This window comes from Motacilla alba, chromosome 2 (assembly GCF_015832195.1).
Source record: "Motacilla alba alba isolate MOTALB_02 chromosome 2, Motacilla_alba_V1.0_pri, whole genome shotgun sequence".
NCBI classification, from domain to species: domain Eukaryota; kingdom Metazoa; phylum Chordata; class Aves; order Passeriformes; family Motacillidae; genus Motacilla; species Motacilla alba.
In genome coordinates this window covers 115,517,448-115,537,965 of record NC_052017.1, presented here as the reverse complement: position 1 = coordinate 115,537,965, position 20,518 = coordinate 115,517,448, and the positions used below count along the sequence as shown (strand labels likewise).

Genomic DNA, 20,518 nt, shown 5'->3' with positions numbered 1-20,518 from the left:
TTATACATGGAGGAAGGTCATGAATTTGCTATATAATTACTTTGATACTGAGTTTTATATACTTCAGAAGAAATACATAGGGATCTGATTAAAAACAAATATGCAACTGGTGTGCTTTTAACATATTGTTTTCCATTCTTCTTTATCTACTGTAATTATTCCGTTTTGCTGTTCACTAACACTGAAATAGAATAGAGCATAGTGATGTTCTGTCATTGTAAAAGGAGAACAAATAATTTTTTTTTAAAGATTTGGATTAGTTTTTTTTTTAAATCATGGTGGGTTTGTCTGTATTTTAGGTATAATTCAGGCTGACTTCCAATGCTATAATGTAATTTTTTGGTTGTAATTCAGGATAAATTTACATTAGGAATTTTAAGAAAGAATACCCAAAGAAACTGAGAGAATCTCACGTGTACCTGCTTTGCTTCTTGGTTCCTACTGAAGGCTTCTTGCATGATTTTGGGCAGATTGCTTAGGGGCTACATGGCCTGCTCTGGAGTGCTTTGCTCGGCTGTTGCAAGGCATATTTAGAAAGTGCTTGGTTTTGAGCTCCTACCATAGGTACTCATGTTCTCTGCATGGTAGAGAAAGGGGCAGACTGAATAGTGGTTCTGAGGGCCTCAAAGAGACATCTTGCTCTTCCCATGATTTTTGAAAAACTGAGAAACTGCTGAAGTGCAACTGAGTCCTTCTCACTTGTGTAACTTTTGATGCAAAAATGTTAAGAGAGCACAGACAAGAGCATGAACTCATTGCTGCAAAGTAGATACCTCCAATATTTATGAATTCTGTGTTCTGTTTCCCAGTGTAAGGATGTTCATACATTTTATTCAAGTGTTCTTTAATGCAGAAAGGACAGGAATCTTAGACTTCAGTACACATCCTCAGGAGAGCATACCCCTCATTCAACCTAAAGTCTCAGCTTTTTGTTGATTTCCCTCTAGCCTTATTCATGGTTGTCTAAATTCCTGTGTATGTGGTACTTGTTTCTGCTGCTCAGGAAAATTCCCAAGTAGTTAAACACTCTTCTCTGCAGAGGAACTACACTCCAAATTTCCCATTTCCTGGGAAGCTGCTAGATTCAAGGGCAAAATCTTTACTTCCTGCAGTAGCATTTCAGTCTCCAGTCAATGTTACTGATCTGTGTTAAACATGCACTGAGCACATGCAACCAGATGAACCCTGCACAGACACTGTTCCCTACATGGGATCAGAGTACATGCCATTTCAGACCAGACTAACCCAAGCTTGCATCATCTCCAAGGAATTGAATAGAAGCCCAGGGAATCCTAGAAGATGAAAACTTTCTGCTATGCTTTGCATTTAATAGCCATTTTACTGATTTGCCAGCCAATTCTTAATTTTTTTTCCAAATTTGTTACATCTTAGCAGCTTATTTTAAAAGTCTTTAATATATGTTTCTTCTTTTAGCTACAGAACCAATGTGTATAAACACTGAACTTCAGACCAAGAGAGGTTTTTGCTTCCAACTGTAGTGTGGTATAGTATAACTTGCCCAAAATGCACTTTTCTAGTTTGTGTTTGCCAGAATTTTTTGCTGAACCACAGATGGAAAATGGTGTCCAGCTGGAGAGGATTTCAGTTTTGCTTCTAATATTGAATCATTTTCTTTTGAATATTGCACTTAAGGACATGGAAACATAATTTTAAAGGTAATCCTAGTAGAATTCAGTGCTATTTCTATTTTCAAAGAGAGCATAACTTTAAAAGTAGTCCTGGTAGAATTAGAACTATTTTTGGTTCAAACATCCACAGAATATAAAAAAACACAGAGAAAGAGAACTTCGTAAGACTGGTTACTCAGCTAATAGCTCTTTTTCTGCCTCCATGCTGAGGCACGTGTGCATGGTTCAGAGCAGCATTATAGAGACAGGCATAAGCCAGCTCTGATTGAGCTATCTCAGGTACCAAAACCAGATATCCACATTAACACAGTACTCAGCCATGGCTAATTAGTCTCTGATAGCCCCAGAGGTTAATTTCTATATTCATGATTAATATTTAATGGGCTATGAGCAGTTTAGTAAAACTTATTTCTAAACATAATTAATATTGCACGCAGCAACAGCAACAGAGTAATACAATTTACATTAAATACTTCCAGTGTAATTTCTGCTGATTGTATCTCTTTGCTTCTCTTTAGGGGCTCTGAATGTAGATCATTCCTTAATGCAACTCGGCATAGTTTAAATGAACCGTAATACAGAAAATTCTATTCTGTCTTAATTAATCAGATAGCTTTATCCTATAGGTAAAGAAACTGTAACGAAATTATGTGGCTAATAAATATTTCTGTCAGTCATTTCATTTGACCCTGCAGGTACAGATTCTTGGATCAAAATAATTATACACAGAATCCTGTAGTCAAAAGGCATAAGATGCAGAAGGTGGTAGTGTAGTCTTGTACTAGGGATCAAGCTCATCCTTACTGAGGTACTTTTTCCTAATAATGTCTCATACTATGGACTTCCAATAGACTCTCAAATTGTTTGTTCCTTCATAATAAGTATTTTCTGTGAAAAGAAGTAAAATGTTGCTATTTTTAACTCATAACATTTTGTACCTTCATGGCTGTGATTTTTGGTTTTGTTTGGATGTAGTTGGTGTGTTTAAGATTTGAGAAAAGAAATTGGTCCAGAAAACTTCTTATGATTTTGCTTGTAATTATTTTGATTGAAAAGTGATGTCAGACAGTGACTGGAAAAGGCAGAGGGAAATAACTATAATGTATGCAAGCATTTTATCCACAGCATAAGTTTAGTAGCTTCAAAAATGGATTTAGGCAAGAGAAATTGCTCATCTGTCTGTTGTTTTGCATTTAGTAGCTGTCTAGACATTCAGTGGATATCACCCTCTGTAGTTCCACTGCCTGCCAGGCTCCTGTGATGATCCTCACATGCTGAGGGTCTATCCTGATAAGACTGTCTCCCTTATTTTAAGGAAAGAAGAGATGTAAAAACAGATTAACTTAACCATGTAATTGATATTGCATAGAGCTACAAATTGTATTGAATATGTACATCATAAAAATGCAGAGCTGAAAAGTAGATCAAGACATTCTCTCTAATTTTTGCCCTTGGCTGAGAAAGACAAATGCATTTAAATTATCTGACTGTTGTTGGGGGTGCAGGTTTCAGAATTCAGGTTGGCAGCTTCACACTTCCTTCCCCTGAAACACTGCCCCGTACATTGATCCTTTCCTACAGCTGTCCCTGTACTCACAAATCCTTCTGTTCCACAGTCCCCATGAAATATCCATCTCTGGACATTTGCCCATGAGTTTCCCTTCTCTGCAAAATTAAGCCAGTTTACAAAAACTCAGATATGATCAGAATCTTGTTGGGGGTACAAAATCTTTTAGCTGAATTTAGTATGTTTGGTCTTGGTCAAAGAGTGCAGCACACAACTACACAAGAATAATTTATCCATCAGCTTCTAGGGTGAAAGCACATTGAGTCACTACTGCAGTAGACTTTTTATTACCTTCTTTCTCATGGCCAGAAAAGTGCACACTGTTCCAGAGAGTGCTCCAGTTCACCACTGAGTGCCCTTGGTGTTCCAGGCTTTGCGCATCCCCATCCCACGATGCCAGCATTACGTTACAGCTTCTTTCTGAATTGCAGTCACTATGCTTCACACAAAAAACTTGGCAAAAACTAGTTTGCTACCATTGGCAATCTAATTTAAAACTATTTCAGGTATGTTTCTCCTGCAGATTTTTTCAAGAGTAGCTGCTTTCCTTCTGATTAGTCCAACCTGGAATAAGTAACTTAAGAGTTAATAGAGGGTTTAATTCTGTATATAACTCATATATTCTGTTTATAACTCAAGAGAGAAGTGTAGAAAAAGACGCACAAGTGAAAAATAAAGCAATTTCTGTTGAAATAATTTTACTTCTGAGACTTCAAAGTTTGGTTTGTCTGGAGAAAGCACAAAAGTGAATGAGGAAAAGAAAGCACAGACAAGCCATGTGTTTACCTGAGAATCAGTAATGGAAGACAATACAATTGCATTACTAAATAGTATTATGTACACAGGTTTGTTAATTTGCATAGATTCATACGGGTGTATTTAATTCTTTTTCTCTCAAACAGGTTCTAAGTCTGGCTCCAAATGATGGTTTTGCCAAAGTACATTATGGCTTCATCCTTAAGGCAGAAAACAAGATAGCAGAGAGCATACCTTATCTACAGGTACTTTTTCACCCACAGTAAATGTTTTACCTGCAAACAGTAGAATTGGAATGTGTAAAATGTGTCAGACTAGAAGTGTCCTAATTACAAATCACTGCTTAAGCTATTTGTTAGAGTTATACTGGTGTATCACTGCTTATGAACTGGAACAAGCTTGTACATTGAAAATCATCAATTCTTAAATATCAAGTATTTGTTTTATTAATGGTTAACCCAAAATACAGAGCTCTGAGCCTCAAATTTTTTGAGGTTGGTAATATGCTGCAAACCTAAGGGTCTTGAAAGATCCAGAGAAGCCTTATGTGTACTTCTGAGTGTCTGGGAAGAAATACTACAAAATAAAACCTTGATCCAGCTGTATAAAATGCTTCTGTATATGTTTATAGGGTCAGGGGCAAGTAACCATCTCTAGATATGCCTCTGTCTTGGAGGGACTGAGGGGAGAGGCTGTGGGATTTGGAAAACTGGTAACATTTCTCAATGACTTTCTACTGACATATTGTATTCATTCAGCTTAAGTTCCAGGTTCCCATGGTGCTTACATTTTTAATTTCATAGCCTGTCTCTTGCAGAGGGTTGACAGATTATTTACAGCAATCAAATGAATTCTTTTAGAAGTCCTATTGAAGTTTACTTACGCCTTTCATTTCTATTTATTTATTTATTTATTTATGTAATTTTTAGGAAGGACTGGAGTCTGGTGACCCTGGCACAGATGATGGACGTTTTTATTTTCATCTGGGTGACGCCTTACAGAGAATGGGAAACAAAGAGGTACATGTTTAACATGTTCTTGCTTTAAAATCTAAATCTCTGAGTGGCTGCAGAATCCAGAAAAGCATTTAATGATGGGCTTAATGTTGAAAACAAGAGTAGTTTGATTGCAACAACAATCCAGCATGTGTGTGTAGAAGCCAAGATGATCAACAGCAAAAAATCCATTGTAGGCATTGCAATACAATCTCTTAGCATCCCTTGCTTTAGATTTAACTGAAAATGTTTAAGCTGGCATAGGGCAGCTTGAAACAAGGGACTAAAAATTTACAAAAATTTTAAATGTTTCTAGAAACTGTGTTCTGCTTATATCACTCAAAACACAGATTTTAATGAGAGTTAAAAGAATCAGTTACATGTATATTACTGTATAAAGTTCTTGTATAACACTGTTTTGTAAATCTTCCTTTCTTTCCAAGGAAAAAGCACCAATGAGTATGAGATAAAAGAGGATTATGAGAGGACTGACTGTGTGGGCTGAGTTATGAAATTTCTTCAATAACTAAATTAGCAAATCAATCAGGAAAACAGAAATTTGTACTATGTATCTGTTGAGTGGCCAACAAAAACAAACATATGATACTGGAAGCCATAAGAGTGTCTCTTGTGTTTATTTGAAATCAAATTATATGTTAAAGTGAAATTTGAATGTATGACTTTCCACTATGGTCATGGAACCTTTTTTGAAGACTCTGATTAGTCATGTACTTTATATTATGGGCATGAATTTAAAAACAACAGCAAAAAAAATTCAATTCCTAGGTGGGAAATATGAAGCAAATAAGCATTACAAATCTGAGTAGAAATAGCCATGAAAATCACTGCTTTTAAATTACTTACTTAGTAATGTGTGCAATATTAATATCTAAAAAACTGTAAAAAATGCTGACCCCTTTAGTGCTGTGGCCCAGTCAGTAGGTGGTTCTCCGGTATGAACTGTAGACAAGTGGGCTGATGAAGCCACTGAATGTGATCTTTCTCAAGTCTAGTTCATCAGTTTACCTTTTTTTTAATAATTCATGGAACTTTTATTACAATACTTTATATATACAGTAGATCTAGAATGTAATATCTGAATTTCAAGCTAGATTGCCTTCCCTCAATACTCTTCCAGTGAGATTTATTTAAATTGTTCATTTTTAAGTGAGAATTAGTTTACTTCATTTTACTTAGAAATACATGCACACACAGAGTCTGCTTTCACACTCCATCTGACTCTCTTCTCAAATCCCTGTACATTTCCATGGGACATTCTGGGTTGAGTTGCTGAGCCTGGAACATCCCATTGCCATGTTTGATGAAAGATACCACACAGATGTAATTAATGTACAACATCTCTAACCCCAGGATAATTATGTGTTAATGTTTATGGAGTTAATGGCCAAATCTGCTGTAGAAAATTTTAATTAATGACAAATGAACTTCTTGGAATAGAGGAGACTTCTAAATTTATCAGTAGAAAATCCATTGTTCAGCTAAATTTTCCTCACTGACCTTGCTAGACTTGCTGAATTTCAAGATTTAATCAAGGAAACAGATCAATATTTAAGTTAGATGTGAAATTGCTATCACTGAAGGTTTGTTGAAGGGAGATATTCATCTATTAGAGCTAAATTAGGAATTATGAATGTGGCCTTGGGAAATGTGAGGGGAACAGTATTGAGTATGCCCTCTCCAACTCTAATTTGATAAAATGACATATTGGCTTAAGAAAAGAGAAATTAAAACCATGGAAGTTGTTACCCAGCAAAGCAGTCTTCACACAGAATAAATAAATTGGGTGCATCTCAAACAATTTTTGTCCTGGAAAAGGGAGCTACACTGTTGTAGCTGTCCATGCTCCCCTGCCAAGACCTGCCTGAGAAAAGAAATGTTTCACTGAGTCTTGGGAATGGAAAGGATGAGTGAGGCAGCATAACCCCATTCCATCCTGGTAAAGGCAATTTCCATAGCACAATTCTTCTAATAAATAAAAAGTAATTGTGTTATACATTGTAATTATAGCTGATGTATCTTAAAGAGCAGCAACATTCATACTCATTGCTCAGGGACTGAAACAAATAATTCATTCCCCTTGTCATTTGGGCTAACTCCAGATATTGCAATTGAGTGCAGGCAGTCAGCATGAACCATCTATTGATATCTCACTGGTATTTCAACTTTGGGGAACAAATGTTATAAATCCTAATGCTTCCATTTTAGACAGTAAACCAAGATAACATCAACATTTGAAGATACACTGTGTATTACCTTTGTGTATTACCTTATTATTTTTTTGACCCATGCACAATTTTCCTGAGCTTCTCTAGGGAGAAAAAGATGACAGTTTATATATGATCCGCTGTTATTCTGTTCATCCACACTACTTTTATGTACTTCAGATATATACTGTAGGGCAACAATGTATTGCAGACTTTACTCCATACTTTGGGAGACTTGTAAAGATCAGAGTAGCACATTTTTCAGAAACTTGAAGAATGTTTACAGACTCTCAACGAGGACTTTGGCCAGTTTCTGTTCAAGGCAGGAATTGCTGCCTGCTTCAGTCGCTCTGCTCTAGAATTATTGTTCTCATATTTCCCTACTTAGCTGTCCTGGGTTGTTTTTTTTTAGTTTGTGGTGGGTTTTTTTGGTGTTTGGGGGTTTTTTTGTGTTTTTTTTTTTTTTGGGGGGGGGCATATTGTTTACGTTTTTGTTTTTTGGAAGATTTTTTAAAATTAAGTTGTCTGAAATATTGCAGCTGTAACAGCAATGCTGGGCAAGAAGGAGGCAGCTCTGTATAACTTTCTCTGCATGTGGTTTCTCACAGTACTACAAATGCTGGATCTTTTTTTTTTCAAAAAATCTCATTTTCTTTCTTTGCTGCTATGCAGGGGTAAAACAAGTTGTGTAAAGGGAGAGTAAAGACAAGAAAAGGTCTAGTATTAACATCAGTAGGTTTCTGTCATGTGATCCATTTTGGTGTGGCAAAAAATATTTGAAGAAACTCAAGTGTATTTACGTATTAGATAATTAACACTTTAAGTCATCATTGTTTTCATCATCACAGCATCTCCAGTGGCAGCAGAAGACAGTCATCTTTCACTTCTAGGTAGAGGATTGAAACAGAGAAAATGAAATTGAATAAGATGAGAAACAATTGGATGTTCCAAGTCCAAGAGCATGAATTACCAGCCCATATTTGACGTGAATGGTTGTGAGAAGATTATCTTGTTCTGTTAATGTTGCACTGGACAGTCTTGGCCAACTGATCTATTTTGTTACTTGGGTTTTTTTGTGTTTTTTTTTCCTTAAATATTCATTAGTACATTTTATTGAAAGAATAACCCCAACATCTGAAGAGACAGTCTGCTACCTTGCCAGGAAGTGTAACTTTTTTCCTGTAGGAGCTTGGCTGATATGAATTTGGTTGTTTACAACTGCAATGTTTTAGGCATACAAGTGGTATGAACTTGGATACCAAAGAGGTCACTTTGCATCAGTTTGGCAGCGCTCCCTCTACAATGTCAAGGGACTGAAAGCTCAGCCTTGGTGGACAGCAAGGGAAACTGGGTATACAGAACTGGTGAAGGTAAGGCTTCATTATACTTTAGTTTTTATTAAAATTACAGCTATAATTTCAGTTATTAAGCAGAGAAAATGCTAATCAATAAGGTCAGAACTACTGACTGTGAATTCCAGACAGCGCTGTCAGACTGAGTGCCAGACTTAAGTAAGATACTATAAAATAAGCTTAGACATTTTCAAATTTGAGAATGGGAACAGGATGGCTGAAATTATTAATAAATACAAAATTTGCATGGTCGACAAATGTAACATCTCAAGTGGAAAATGACAGCGCAATTTGGTAATGTCTGGAATACCCACTGTGAATTTTTAATTAGTCAGGAAAGGCTGTGCTTTTGAGCCCTTGTGTAATATTTAGTGAATTTAGAAGCTTTTAATTGCATGAGAGAAACAAGTGTAGATTCCCAGTGATGGATCTAATAAAAGATAATAATGCAGAATTTAAATTCTTTAAAAGATTTTTTATTTATTTAATGCAAAGCAAGTAGTGTGGTTATTGTTCATAACAATAGCTTTTATTTCAAAAATTGCATTGTTTTTTATTAATTTTCTACAATCCTAATAATAATTCCTAAAAAAATCAGGAAGAGCCTTTTTCCTGAATGTTTCAATTATTGGTGTGTGGTTTACAGACACCATTATGATAAATTATTTTAAAAGTATATTTTTAGGGAACAAATTCCTTCAGAGGGGTTGTTTCTTTATATTTAGTTATATAGCATATAATTAAATATAAAGATGGTTATTTAAATGGTTATTTTAAAAAAAAGTATTTTAAAAAGGAAGATTGGTCTTTGTTTATGGCTTTGATGGCAACAAAAATAAGGCTGGAAATATAGATTTAAGTGTGATTCTCCAATGTGATCTCAGCCACACCAAAAAACAGTGAGCTTTATGGACTAGCATATGAAATGTGCTCATATTGAACTAATTCCTGAGGTATGTGTGGGAATGGATGCTTCTTGCTATAAAAGATATGGAGAAACTGGGAACTTCTTAATATGTTTCTGTCAAACAAAAAGGAAATATACATATTATTTAATTGGTGTTCTAGGGCTACATGCAGTGTTGTGTTATAGTTCCTTACATGTAAACCTTTCAAATTCGTATGTCACAGAAGGTTATGATCCATTCACCCTTGGCTGACTCACCCATGAGTCAGCTTTGAAGGGTGAAAGAATTCTGTTGATGTTATAAAATGGCCAGAGCTTCACCTTGAAGGGTTTTTTTTCAGATGAATCAGGCCATATATGGAGGCCTTGGTTTGGATCAGCATCTTGAGTGGCTCCTAGAAGGGCTGCTCAGAAAACCAGCAAGGATAAAAATTCACCCCTGACCTCCACAGTACAATTTCCTCTCTGGAATTCAATAATACCTTTTCATTCCAATCATTTAATGGTACATGTTTTAGCTGTTTTATTTGCAATATGTCAGTGAATCTAGATTAAATTGTGACTGGTAAATTACTTGTACAGGTATCATAATTTGAGAGCAGTAAGATTGTTAAGACAACACTCACTGTTTAAGGTATAAAGCCAAAATGTAATTATATGCATCAGGACAAATATTTGTCTTGTTGGGTTTTTTTGTAACTCAAGAAAATACTTGAAGTTTTGAAAGAAAGCATGTTCAATTCTAATTACATTCAATGCTGCAAGCAAGACTAGAAGTAATATTCTTCAGGAAGCAGCAAAAAGCTATTGATGACATTAGTTCTCTAATTTCTTAGGTACTCCAACTTCTGTACATGGTTTAGTTACAAAAAAAGTATTTGCCCTTCTCACAGAGCAAAAACTAATCAAGTTATTTCCTACTGCTTCATTTCATTACCTTCCTCTTCTGTCTTTCTGGGAAATGCTTCCAAATCACTGTGGTAGAATTCAGTATGGATATATCCTGTACATACTGATTTATACTGTGCACAGCACTGGAGGCCCTGACCCTCTCTCTGAGTTTCACTGCTTGTTAAATGGGAATGAACTATATTCAATAACTTGGTATCTTAATAATGCTAACTGAGCATTTATTTGGGGCTGGGGCAGTAGTAAAGCTGAACTCTCTTTGGTTCATTCCATTAATCAGCACAGCTGTGGTCAGTGACATCTCTTAGCACAGACCTGGTTTAATTTTCTTATAAAGGGTCATCTAGTTTCTTGGGCCTAGAGATGGAGATGTGAATTTTGCTTCTTCCACAGAAAGCCTAAAGAGAAAATTGTCTTTTTTCAGTATTCTCAGTTGAATGAATTCCTTCTGAGGGACATTCAGCTTAACTAGCTGTTATCATACAGACTGAGACATACTGTCCATGCCAGTTTGCAAGTGAAAAAAAGGGGTATTTCCACAGGATGATTCATCTTTACAATGCTAAATAACTGTCTAAGCATGGCATGTCTCTTTTTCTGGTGTTAACTGTCCTACTGCTGTACTTAAAAAATGGGTCCTGATGCTTAACTTCCTGATGGGTAAGGTTAAAAAAAGACAATCTCATACTTTATCTCTTTTAATATTACCTGCTTGTCTGGATGTCTTAAGGAAGAGGGTTTTGGCCTTAGTTTTTTTGGGTGGGAGGAGGCAGGGAAGACTGAGAACCTCAATAACACTTATCAGGACATTGTAGATCTTAATTGGTGGAACTGTGCTGAAGAGTAGTGTAATTTTTAAGCTCTCTGGAGCTCACTGAGGCTTAATGTTTTTCCTTGAAAGAATAGGGAGAGGCACCTGATTTCTCAGGGAGAAGAAAATATAAACCTTTATATTAGGAAGGGTGTGTGGTGAGTGATTTATGTAGAGATGTTCTGCTAATATTTCTGATTTACAGGCATTTTAGGCCTTTGGATCTGGGAATTCAAGAAACTGCCTTCCTCTTTTGACCTCAGTTGAAAGGAAACCTTACTTTCATCTTTGAAAACCCATCCCTTTCCCTCAGGATGATTAGCTTTCCTCAGCCAGTCTTACTGAGTCATTGTATCTTTCTCCAGTACCTTCTGTAGAACCTCATTTATGGCATTATTCTATTCTGGTGCTCATTTAAAAAATAATAAAAAAGATACAATGGTGTTGGATCCCAGAGACTTTCCACTGGTCTGAAATTAATATGTAGGCAATGACTTAATTAACTTTGTCCTTTCTGCATGTCGTGTCCTTTGACATTTGGAAAGGACCCAGGCGATGCTTTGCCAATCATTTGCTACAATTTACTGATTGATTAAAGTAGATCTTGCTTTTCTCTGATGGCTTAGATTTTATTATATGAATTTTCAAGTGCATCAAAAAAAGTGCAGAAAGACAATGAAAGTATTGGCCACAGCACATATCTTTATAGTTTTCCATAGGTTGGCAGCTGGGCCTTAATGGTTTAGGTAATAATAGCTAAACATTCATAGTCAAGGGAGAAATTAAATTGAAATGTGTATTTAAAGTGTGGTTGGATGCTTTAAGGGGAGACTTGTGTTGAAAAGAGCAAAGATGATGCATACAAGTACTGATATTTAAGCTCTGTGAGTGATTGGATGGGTGCAAGGAATCTCTTTTGAACAGTTTAAAACACTGCCCCTTGCTTGGAGGTTATCAGCGGTACCCAGTGGTGGTAACTGATTGTGAATGCTTCCCTATTCTCAATAATAAAGTCAAGTACATTAAACTCTTCACCACGATTTTATTTTATAGTTCAGCGAATTAAAATGGATGTGTGGTCAGTAGTTATGCCTCACATGAGGGGTAGCCACCTCTTAATCTCTTCCTGTGTCATTTATAACCACACTTTGAAAGGGTTTGACAGCACAGAATACGGATACTTTCAATGTAATAGTCTCACATAAAACCCTCCAATATTAAACAATCCCTATTTAAATAAAACCTACATTATTGCCAGATGTACAGCAACTGTAAACTTCAATTGTTATTAGAAACTGTATTTAAAAAGCCATATGGAGAGGTTTATGGGAATCAGCTGCTAGCAAACAAGTACATATGCTCCCAGTGCTTGTTGCCTCCTGATTTTTCAGTTGTAATCAGGATACTGCACCAAATATAATATTAATTTTTTTCTCTAACCTGGAGCTTGAATCCTTGCATATCATGGAGCCATAAGTACATTTAACTTTTTTCCTGCAGATACCAACTCTTAGATCAGGATCTGTAAGTCCAGGTCCTGGACTTAGACATGCTTGAATGGATTTTTGTGTTCTTACTCTTCAAGGTATCCCTGAGAGTCTGTAGTACCAGGGAGACCAAGGCTGGGTGGTGTTTGAACTCCCTACTTTATTTCTCCCTAGGAGTTGTCTGTTAGTCATTATAAAGCACTGTCAGTGTGTTTTACAGATGGGGGTCTGTGTTTTTGGGACAAAAACCCTACTGATATCTGAGCAATTTATGTCTAAAACCATTGAGGATTTAGCTCAAAATCTATGAGATGTATTCAAATAAATTTGTATCTAACATGTTAGGGAGGGAGCTTTAAACACAAGAACAAACACTCACCTTTATAGGTTAACCTTCAACCTGTGGCACTTGAGAGAGAGTAGAGGTGGCAGAGCAGCTGTTGCCTACTATGCCATGGACCACCAGTGCTCTTCATGTGTCATCTTGTCTGCATGGATGAATGCTCCCTCTTACCCTTTTCCAGCTGAGGAAGTAGGAGGAGTTTGAGGAAGCACAGAAGAACTTGGAATATCTTTTAAAGTTTTCCAGTTTTGCTGCTTATGTCACTTGAAGTTGAGGCTGGTGTAAGTGTAGGTTATTTTCTTATTTCTCTTCTCTGGCCAGTTCAAAAGCAGGTACTCAAGCTGGCATTTCCTTTTGTAGATAGGGTAGTGCTGAATAAGTAGCATCGCTGTTCTCATATACATCTCTGATTAGGTGGAAATTTTCAATCTTTTTTTGTACCCTACATTTTTTGGAAAAGTCAATTTTCCAAAGACATTCTAAAGGAAAAAAAAAACCCAAAACAACCCTCTGCATTTTTACTTAATGCTAGCTGTTAAAGGAGTGTTATAGAAACCATCAATGAGGGAGAATAATGTGAATACACTAGGAAAAATAAGTGTTCTTCCCCATTTTTTGATAGGTGTAGAAAAAAACCAGTTTGTTATAATAGAGATTACTGTAATAACAGAAGTGAAATCCATATTTTCATACATTTTAGCCTAGCTAAAATTGGTCTAGTGGGAGAAAGTAGCTGTATTATAGACAACGTGTTCTAGCCAAAGTTTGCTTTGTAGAGCCTTTTGTGATCTAGCCATACAAACCAATTTTGTCAGATCAACTTTTCCTTTAAGTAAAAAAAAAAGTCAAGTGGAAAATGCAACTGTTTAATTTACATGAGGATGGCTAATAAACATATGAAGTTTTAAGACTAAAAGGGGGCACTTATATCACCTAGCACCTATATCACCTTTTACTCATCATATAAGGAGGTAGTGTGGGAACATACCATAGTTCATTTCAGTGTGAAATGGATTGAAAATGTCTTACAGAAATGCATTGTTCAAGAGCACAAGGGAAAAATGAAAACTGTTCACCCAAAATAAGATTTAGTGAGAAAAGTAAGGTGCTGGGAAATTGAAGTTATTTTATCCAGATCCATTGTTATACTGTGTTATACTGTGGGTTTTCCATTTATATTGCTATAACATTAAAATGACTTATTATTGGTAGAATAAAAGGTTTTCTAAGCTATCTGATTTCTCCAAATATAATGTCCTAAGGCAGAAGAGAACAGAAATTTTAATTCTGTTATTTTTTGAGTTTGTATGTATGAAGTGTAAGGCAGCTCACACATTCGTTTTGTCCATAAATGATCACCTAGCATTTCAAGTTGTATATGACTTTTACAATAGCATCAACATATGCAAGTGAATCTCAGCAAGCCTTTTTTAAAGTTTTAATCATAAACTTCAACTCAAGTGGTGTGTTTAAATTTGATCTCTTTGGCCTGTAATATTCTGCCATCTGGAGTTCCAGGTTATGTAAGTGGTTCTCCAGTTGCAGGAATGATTCCAGGTCGCATGCACAGCATTTAGGAAGATCAATACATTTAGCTTGCAATACAAAATGATCACTTAAAGAGCCCTTAGGCTCATCAAAAAGCAAGTCAAAGTGATACCTGGTCTGCAAAGAGGCTAGCTATTGTTGAAATCTTACTATCCCAATGTAATGGAATCTGTAGAGTGGTGTGAAAGTTATTATTCCTGCCTTAACATGTCAGAAGGGAGTAGAATTTAAAGCAACTTGATAATAACGACAAACACTTTCTTTTATTGCTTTTAAATATATAAAAAAGCCAATAATGGTAGGAAAAAAATAAAAATGGTACTAAAGCCAAACAGAGTAATTTCTCAGTGCAGTAACATGGCTCTCACAATAGTCCTTAGAGAAAAACTGGAAGCTCATTCGGGATGAGGGTCTTGCTGTGATGGATAAAAAACGAAACCTCTTCCTGCCTGAAGATGAGAACCTACGGGAAAAAGGAGACTGGAGCCAGTTTACCTTATGGCAACAAGGTAAAACATTCTGTATTTCTTCTCTTACCTCCATTTCATGATCTCAGATTAATATAGTGTAATAAGGAGTATCAACACAGCTTTTTCTAAAACTGTTTTTGTAATCAGTATGTACAGAGGGAGGAAACTGATAAAACAGTGTTCGGGACCCCTGTGACAATGAACAGGAGTTCTTCATTCTAAACCATGCTGTCCCCAAGTACCTCTAAGGGTCCCTGGAGTATGGTAACTGTTCAATGAGCATACTCCTCTTCTGGCAAGGCTGCCAACTCTTTACCTGGTAATGCATAGTACAGATCAGCCTGAGGGAAGATGGGGAGCTGGGAGAAGGCACATCCTCAGTTCTGTGTTGCCAGCTAGGGGAGCTCTGTCATTCAGAAATGGTATGAGCAAAAGAGTATGACTTCAATAAGCCTGCTGCCCTGCCCCTGAGCTGTGCACTGAGAGGCCCAATTCTTGGAATGACCTTAAATTCTTATAAAATTCCACATATGAAAGAGTACTGTAAAATAAAATATTAAAAGCAATTTATAAAATCAAAATATAATCCAATGTTGAAATTTTATGATTCTGGGGGGGGGGGGCATTTAAAATATTTTCTTTTCCTATGCTTTCACATTAGTGATTGTACATTTAAAATAACACTTTTTTAAATGGTAGAAAGCTTGGTGTTCACAAATAATGTAAAAGTAAACTGGGTAGGCTGCTATGATATTACAACATGGAGGTACTTAGATTGCACAGTCTATAAAATGAGAACAGTAATATTTACCTGTCTCTCAGTTCAGATCTTTGGCAGCTTTGTTGCTCTTCTGCAAAGCCGAAAATGGAAATGTTCATTCATTGCTCTTACCAATGTTCTATCCATTCTTTTCACTAGGAAGAAAAAATGAGAATGCTTGTAAAAGCGTTCCAAAAACATGTGCTTTACTGGAAAGATTCCCAGAAGCTACTGGCTGCAGAAGAGGGCAGGTACCTGGCAAACTTCTTCATTTTTGCAAATTCATAATGTTGGGAGCAGGTGATTTTGAGGAATAGTGTGACACGTATAGAGGAATGCACGATTTTGGTATATTTAATGATGCCTCAGGCACATGACAAACAATAAAAATACACCCTATTTTAACTGTCAGCAAATACCAGGTGAAATATGTTAGCTGAAGCCTTTCTATGGGCTCTTTAGTTGACTCATTTTACCTTGTGTTTCCTGGGAGCTCATGGTAGGTAAGTAGTTATTTGCCTACTGGATCAACCAATGCATCAACCAACAAGTAATGCCTTACTAAACCTCAGCCTGAAGTGACCTGATCTGACTCATAGCCTAACTCTGCCTTGAGCAGGAGATTGGATTAGGTCCTTTCTAGCCTGAGCTTTATTTTCTGATCTGAACCTAACTTTACATGACTAATTTAGTGAGCCAGATTCTCACTGTGGTAAACTTCACCTGTCTCCCCCAGCCTGGCTTCATTAGACAGAAGGAGAATCACCTTGTGGAAGCCAGATAGTGCTGCCACATGCTTCTTTCCCGAAGGTGAAGGAAAGAAATTTTACATCCATGAGCATGGGCACCAACAAAATTTGTTTCAAGTGCCTACAATGACTACTCAGCTATCAGTTAACCTTATTTAATCATGCAGTAGACCTGTATAGGTCAATGCACATGCATTGATTGGGTAGGATGTAAGTTTTCATTTTTTTCCAAGTTATTATATTTTGTCTACAATGACAACGTGAGAATATCCTTCACATGGCAAAATTAAGGATGCAAAAGTTGAAAAGCACAGTGCTAATGTAGCCCTAATTCAGAACCTTGAGTGTATGTGTTCATCTTTTTGACCAGTCCCTTGCTTTTTATGTGCAGAACTGCACTGGGTGGTTACTGCTGTGGGAATGAACAAAGCTGTTGTTCCATGGATTGGTTGCAAAGGCTGGTTGTAGTGAATATAACTGATGAGAAGTCATCACACTCAAAGTGGCTATAAGAAAACTGCTCTCAGTCATATCTAGAGCCAAAGTGGATCTGTTTCTGAGAGCAGATTCTGTTTGAGAGCTACTGTTTTGTTCATAATTTCTTGGTGTCCTACATGTTATCACCATGATATGGTTTGCAGACATGTTGTATATTTACAGCTGTAGCTGTAGTGACATGTTTTGAACATATAAATGTAAAATAATAAGCAATGGGACCAAATACAATCAGGAAATAAGGAATTCTGTGGTGGATAGACTATTTGGGTGCTTTGGTCACCTCATGTAGTGACAAAGATAAATGAAATGTAAAATAATCAACTACCTGCTCAGTGCTGCTGAGACATTGTATAGAACAATAGGAAGTGATCAAAATTGTAACATTCTTCTTAAAAATAGCAGTAAACTAGAAGTATTACAACTAGTTTTAATTCTGGACATTTCTTACATCGCAGCCATAGTACAACTCATTGGTAGTTTAGAACAATTTACCTATAGCACTTGAGCTCAGCAGGCAGATATAATTCACAGACATATCCAGACTGATCTGCATGAACAGGTAATGTACATGACAGCAATCAATCTTCAGTGCTGGCATATTAGCATTGCAGAAATTGTTTAGCTCAGATATTAGTAAGCATCCTGCATCACCAGTTGTTTGCATTGTGTTGGGGTCTAACACATCACAGTATAGCAGAGTTGGGTGGGAGGATCTGTGTTCACCACAGCCACTGGAGCTCTTCACTTACTGTCATAAAAAACTGCTAGGAAGCTGAAACCTCGGCTTGGAGGCACAAAAATAACCTCAGACAAGAGGCACACACTGTCTTCTGCTGGTTTTGTTAACAGTTGAAGAGCATGCAACATCTTAATCTGTAAGATTTATCAAAACTACTCTGTCCCAGCCAAATGTGCAGATTTCTCGGTTGAAAAGGTGCTTCTCATCACTGTCATGCATTATTCATGCTTCCTGTACCCTGAGTTGTTGTAGAATGAATCAAAAAGGTCGAGGTGAGAAGGGAAATGTGGAGATTACCCTTGCTTAAAGTATGATGAATTAGAGCAAGTTGCTGTGCCCAGCCAGGTTTTGAATGCCTCTGAGGATAGAGACTCTATTGCCTCTCTGGGCAGCCGGTGCCTGTGTACAGTAAAAAATATGTTTCTTTATGTTTAAATGGCATTTCCTGTGTTTCAATCTGTGTCCATTGCCTCTTTGCCTTTCCCTGGATGCCATTGAGAAGAGTCTGCCTCTGCCTTCTTCACTCCTCTCATCAGGTATTTAAATGCATTGCTAAGATCCTTCCTTGAACCTTATGTTCTCCAGGCTGAACAGTCCCAACTAGCTCAGCTTCCCCTTGTATGTCAGATTCTCCCATCCCTTAATCCCCTTTATACCCCTTCACCTGCCCCAGTTTGTCCATGTCTCTCTCAGAGTTGGACAGAACTGGGTCCAACATTTAAGATATCTCCTGAACTCTTAGGGGAAGGATAACCTCCTTCAACAGGCTGCCAGAGCTCTCCATAATGCAGCCCTGGAAGCTGTTGGTGGCTTTGCTGCGATGCTGGCTCATGTTTAATTTGGGCACTGTGAGGACCTTTTGAGGGCCCTGCTGTGAGGACCCCACAGTCTCTTTCTAGAAGGTTGCTTTCCAGGCAGTTGTCCATCAGCCTGTATTGGTGCATGCCTCCCTAGTGCAGAATTTTATGCTGCTTTTTGTCAGATATTTTAAGATTTGTGTTTCTTCCTTTCTCCATCCTGCCAAGGTCTTTTTGAAAAGCAGGAGGTTAAAAAAGTAGTGTATTGGCCATTCCTATTCAATTACATCATCTACAAACTTGCTGAGGGGGCTGCACTCTGTCTCATCTTCTGAGTCAAACAATGCTGGACCCAGTACTGAGCCCTGGGATGCGCCTCTGATGAGTGGCCTGCAGCTGGACTTTGTGCCTCTCATCATAACTTGTTGAGCCTAGCTTAAATGCCAGGTTTCAATCCTCTTCACTGGGAACTTATCTAGATTCTATTTCCTCACTTTGTTGGTTAGGATGTTTATGGCAGACTGTTCAAAGGCTTAACATTGAGATAAACAATATCCACCAAGCTAGAAACCTCACCACAGAAAGCTGGTTAAGTACAGAATTCCCTTCATAAATCCATACAGGCTACACCAAGGTACATTCCTTTCCTTCATGTGTTTGAAAATTGTTTCCAGGATTTCTTGCTCCATCGTCTTTCCAAGGGTTGAGGTGAGGCTGACTAGACAGTAGCTTCTCAGACCGTTCTACTTGTCCTTCTTGAAGACAGGAATGCTTCCTTTCTACCAGGGGACCCTCTGCTGGTGGCAGGGATCTTTCAAAGACTGCATGGATTATGTATGGATTCACATCATCCATTTCCCTCAGGCCTCATGGATGGATCCCATCAGAACCCATGAACCAGGTTGTTGAGTTTGTTTAAATATTCCCTAACCTGATCCACAGAAGATCAATCATCAGTGCTCCAGTCTGTTTCACTGGTCTCAGGTGCCTGTCACTCCTGAAAGTCAGTCAGACCAGCAAAGATTGAGGCAAAGAAGACATGTAGTACCTCAGCCTTTTCCATGTCCTTTGTCATTAGATATTCTGTCATGTTTAGTAGCTGGGCATGTTTTCCCTAGACTTCCTTTTATTGCTGAGATATTTGTAGGAATCTCTGCTGTTACCCTTCAGTTCTATCTCCAGATTCAGCACCAGGAGAGCTTTGACTTTCCCAACCTCAGTCCTGCCCTTGCAGAGAGTGTCTCTAGAGTCTTCCTGGGTGACCTGACCCTGCTTCCACCTCCTGTATGCTTCCTTTTTGTGTTTCATTTTTTCTGGGTTGCCTTGCTTCTTGCACATAGGAATTATTGAGCTTGGACAAGGGGCTACTTAAAAATCAAGCAGCTGTCCTAGACCCCTCTTCTCTCATGGGATTTTTCCCAGCAGATCCCTGAGTGAGACCAGATCTGCTCTCCTGAACTGTGGGTAGTTATTCTGCTTTTTTACTTTCTCCATCCTCTCATGATCTTGAGCTCCACCTTCTCAGGGTTGCTACAGCCAAGGCTGACAGTGACCTCCACAGACATGTCATCTGAGAAGGGCTGGCCAGTCTGATGAACACAAGCCTTGTGTCTCCTGTTGTCCATCCTTTTAAATCTTTCCATAGGAAAGAAGGTATTTTTTCTGACTGTAGACAGGTAAGATAATTATTTTCAGCCTGAAATGTGAATACTGGTTATTTTAAGTAAAATTAAAATTGTGTACTTTCACACACAAACACACCCCTGGTTTCACACACACACCACAAGACATATGTTTTGTAGTATTAAATGCCTTCAGGATTTGAGAGGGAATTGCTGTTGAAACTCAAGCAAAAGATGGCATTACACTTTTCACCCATCACTGAGGAGGAGACTAAATGAAGTCCTGACTCCCTGGAGCATGGTTGTGAAATTGAATGGGTTAAAAAATGCGTCT

The 20,518-nt window shown here is 37.5% G+C and overlaps 1 protein-coding gene across 14 annotated transcripts in view; it reads left to right on the top strand.

Annotated features, from left to right (window-relative positions):
- The window catches only part of ASPH (aspartate beta-hydroxylase), a 113,389-nt gene that overhangs the window by 82,510 nt on the left and 10,361 nt on the right, over positions 1-20,518 (top strand). For 12 of the 14 annotated variants that reach the window (XM_038128845.1, XM_038128860.1, XM_038128853.1 and 9 more), the window contains 5 exons: positions 4,119-4,217; positions 4,902-4,991; positions 8,425-8,562; positions 14,923-15,058; positions 15,939-16,030. In XM_038128845.1, coding sequence (XP_037984773.1) covers positions 4,119-4,217; positions 4,902-4,991; positions 8,425-8,562; positions 14,923-15,058; positions 15,939-16,030 — 555 coding nt within the window. Of the gene's footprint in view, positions 1-4,118; positions 4,218-4,901; positions 4,992-8,424; positions 8,563-14,922; positions 15,059-15,938; positions 16,031-18,267; positions 18,302-19,236; positions 19,271-19,348; positions 20,502-20,518 lie in introns of those variants that run through there. The other 2 variants (XM_038128852.1, XM_038128857.1) reach the window with 2 other exon arrangements.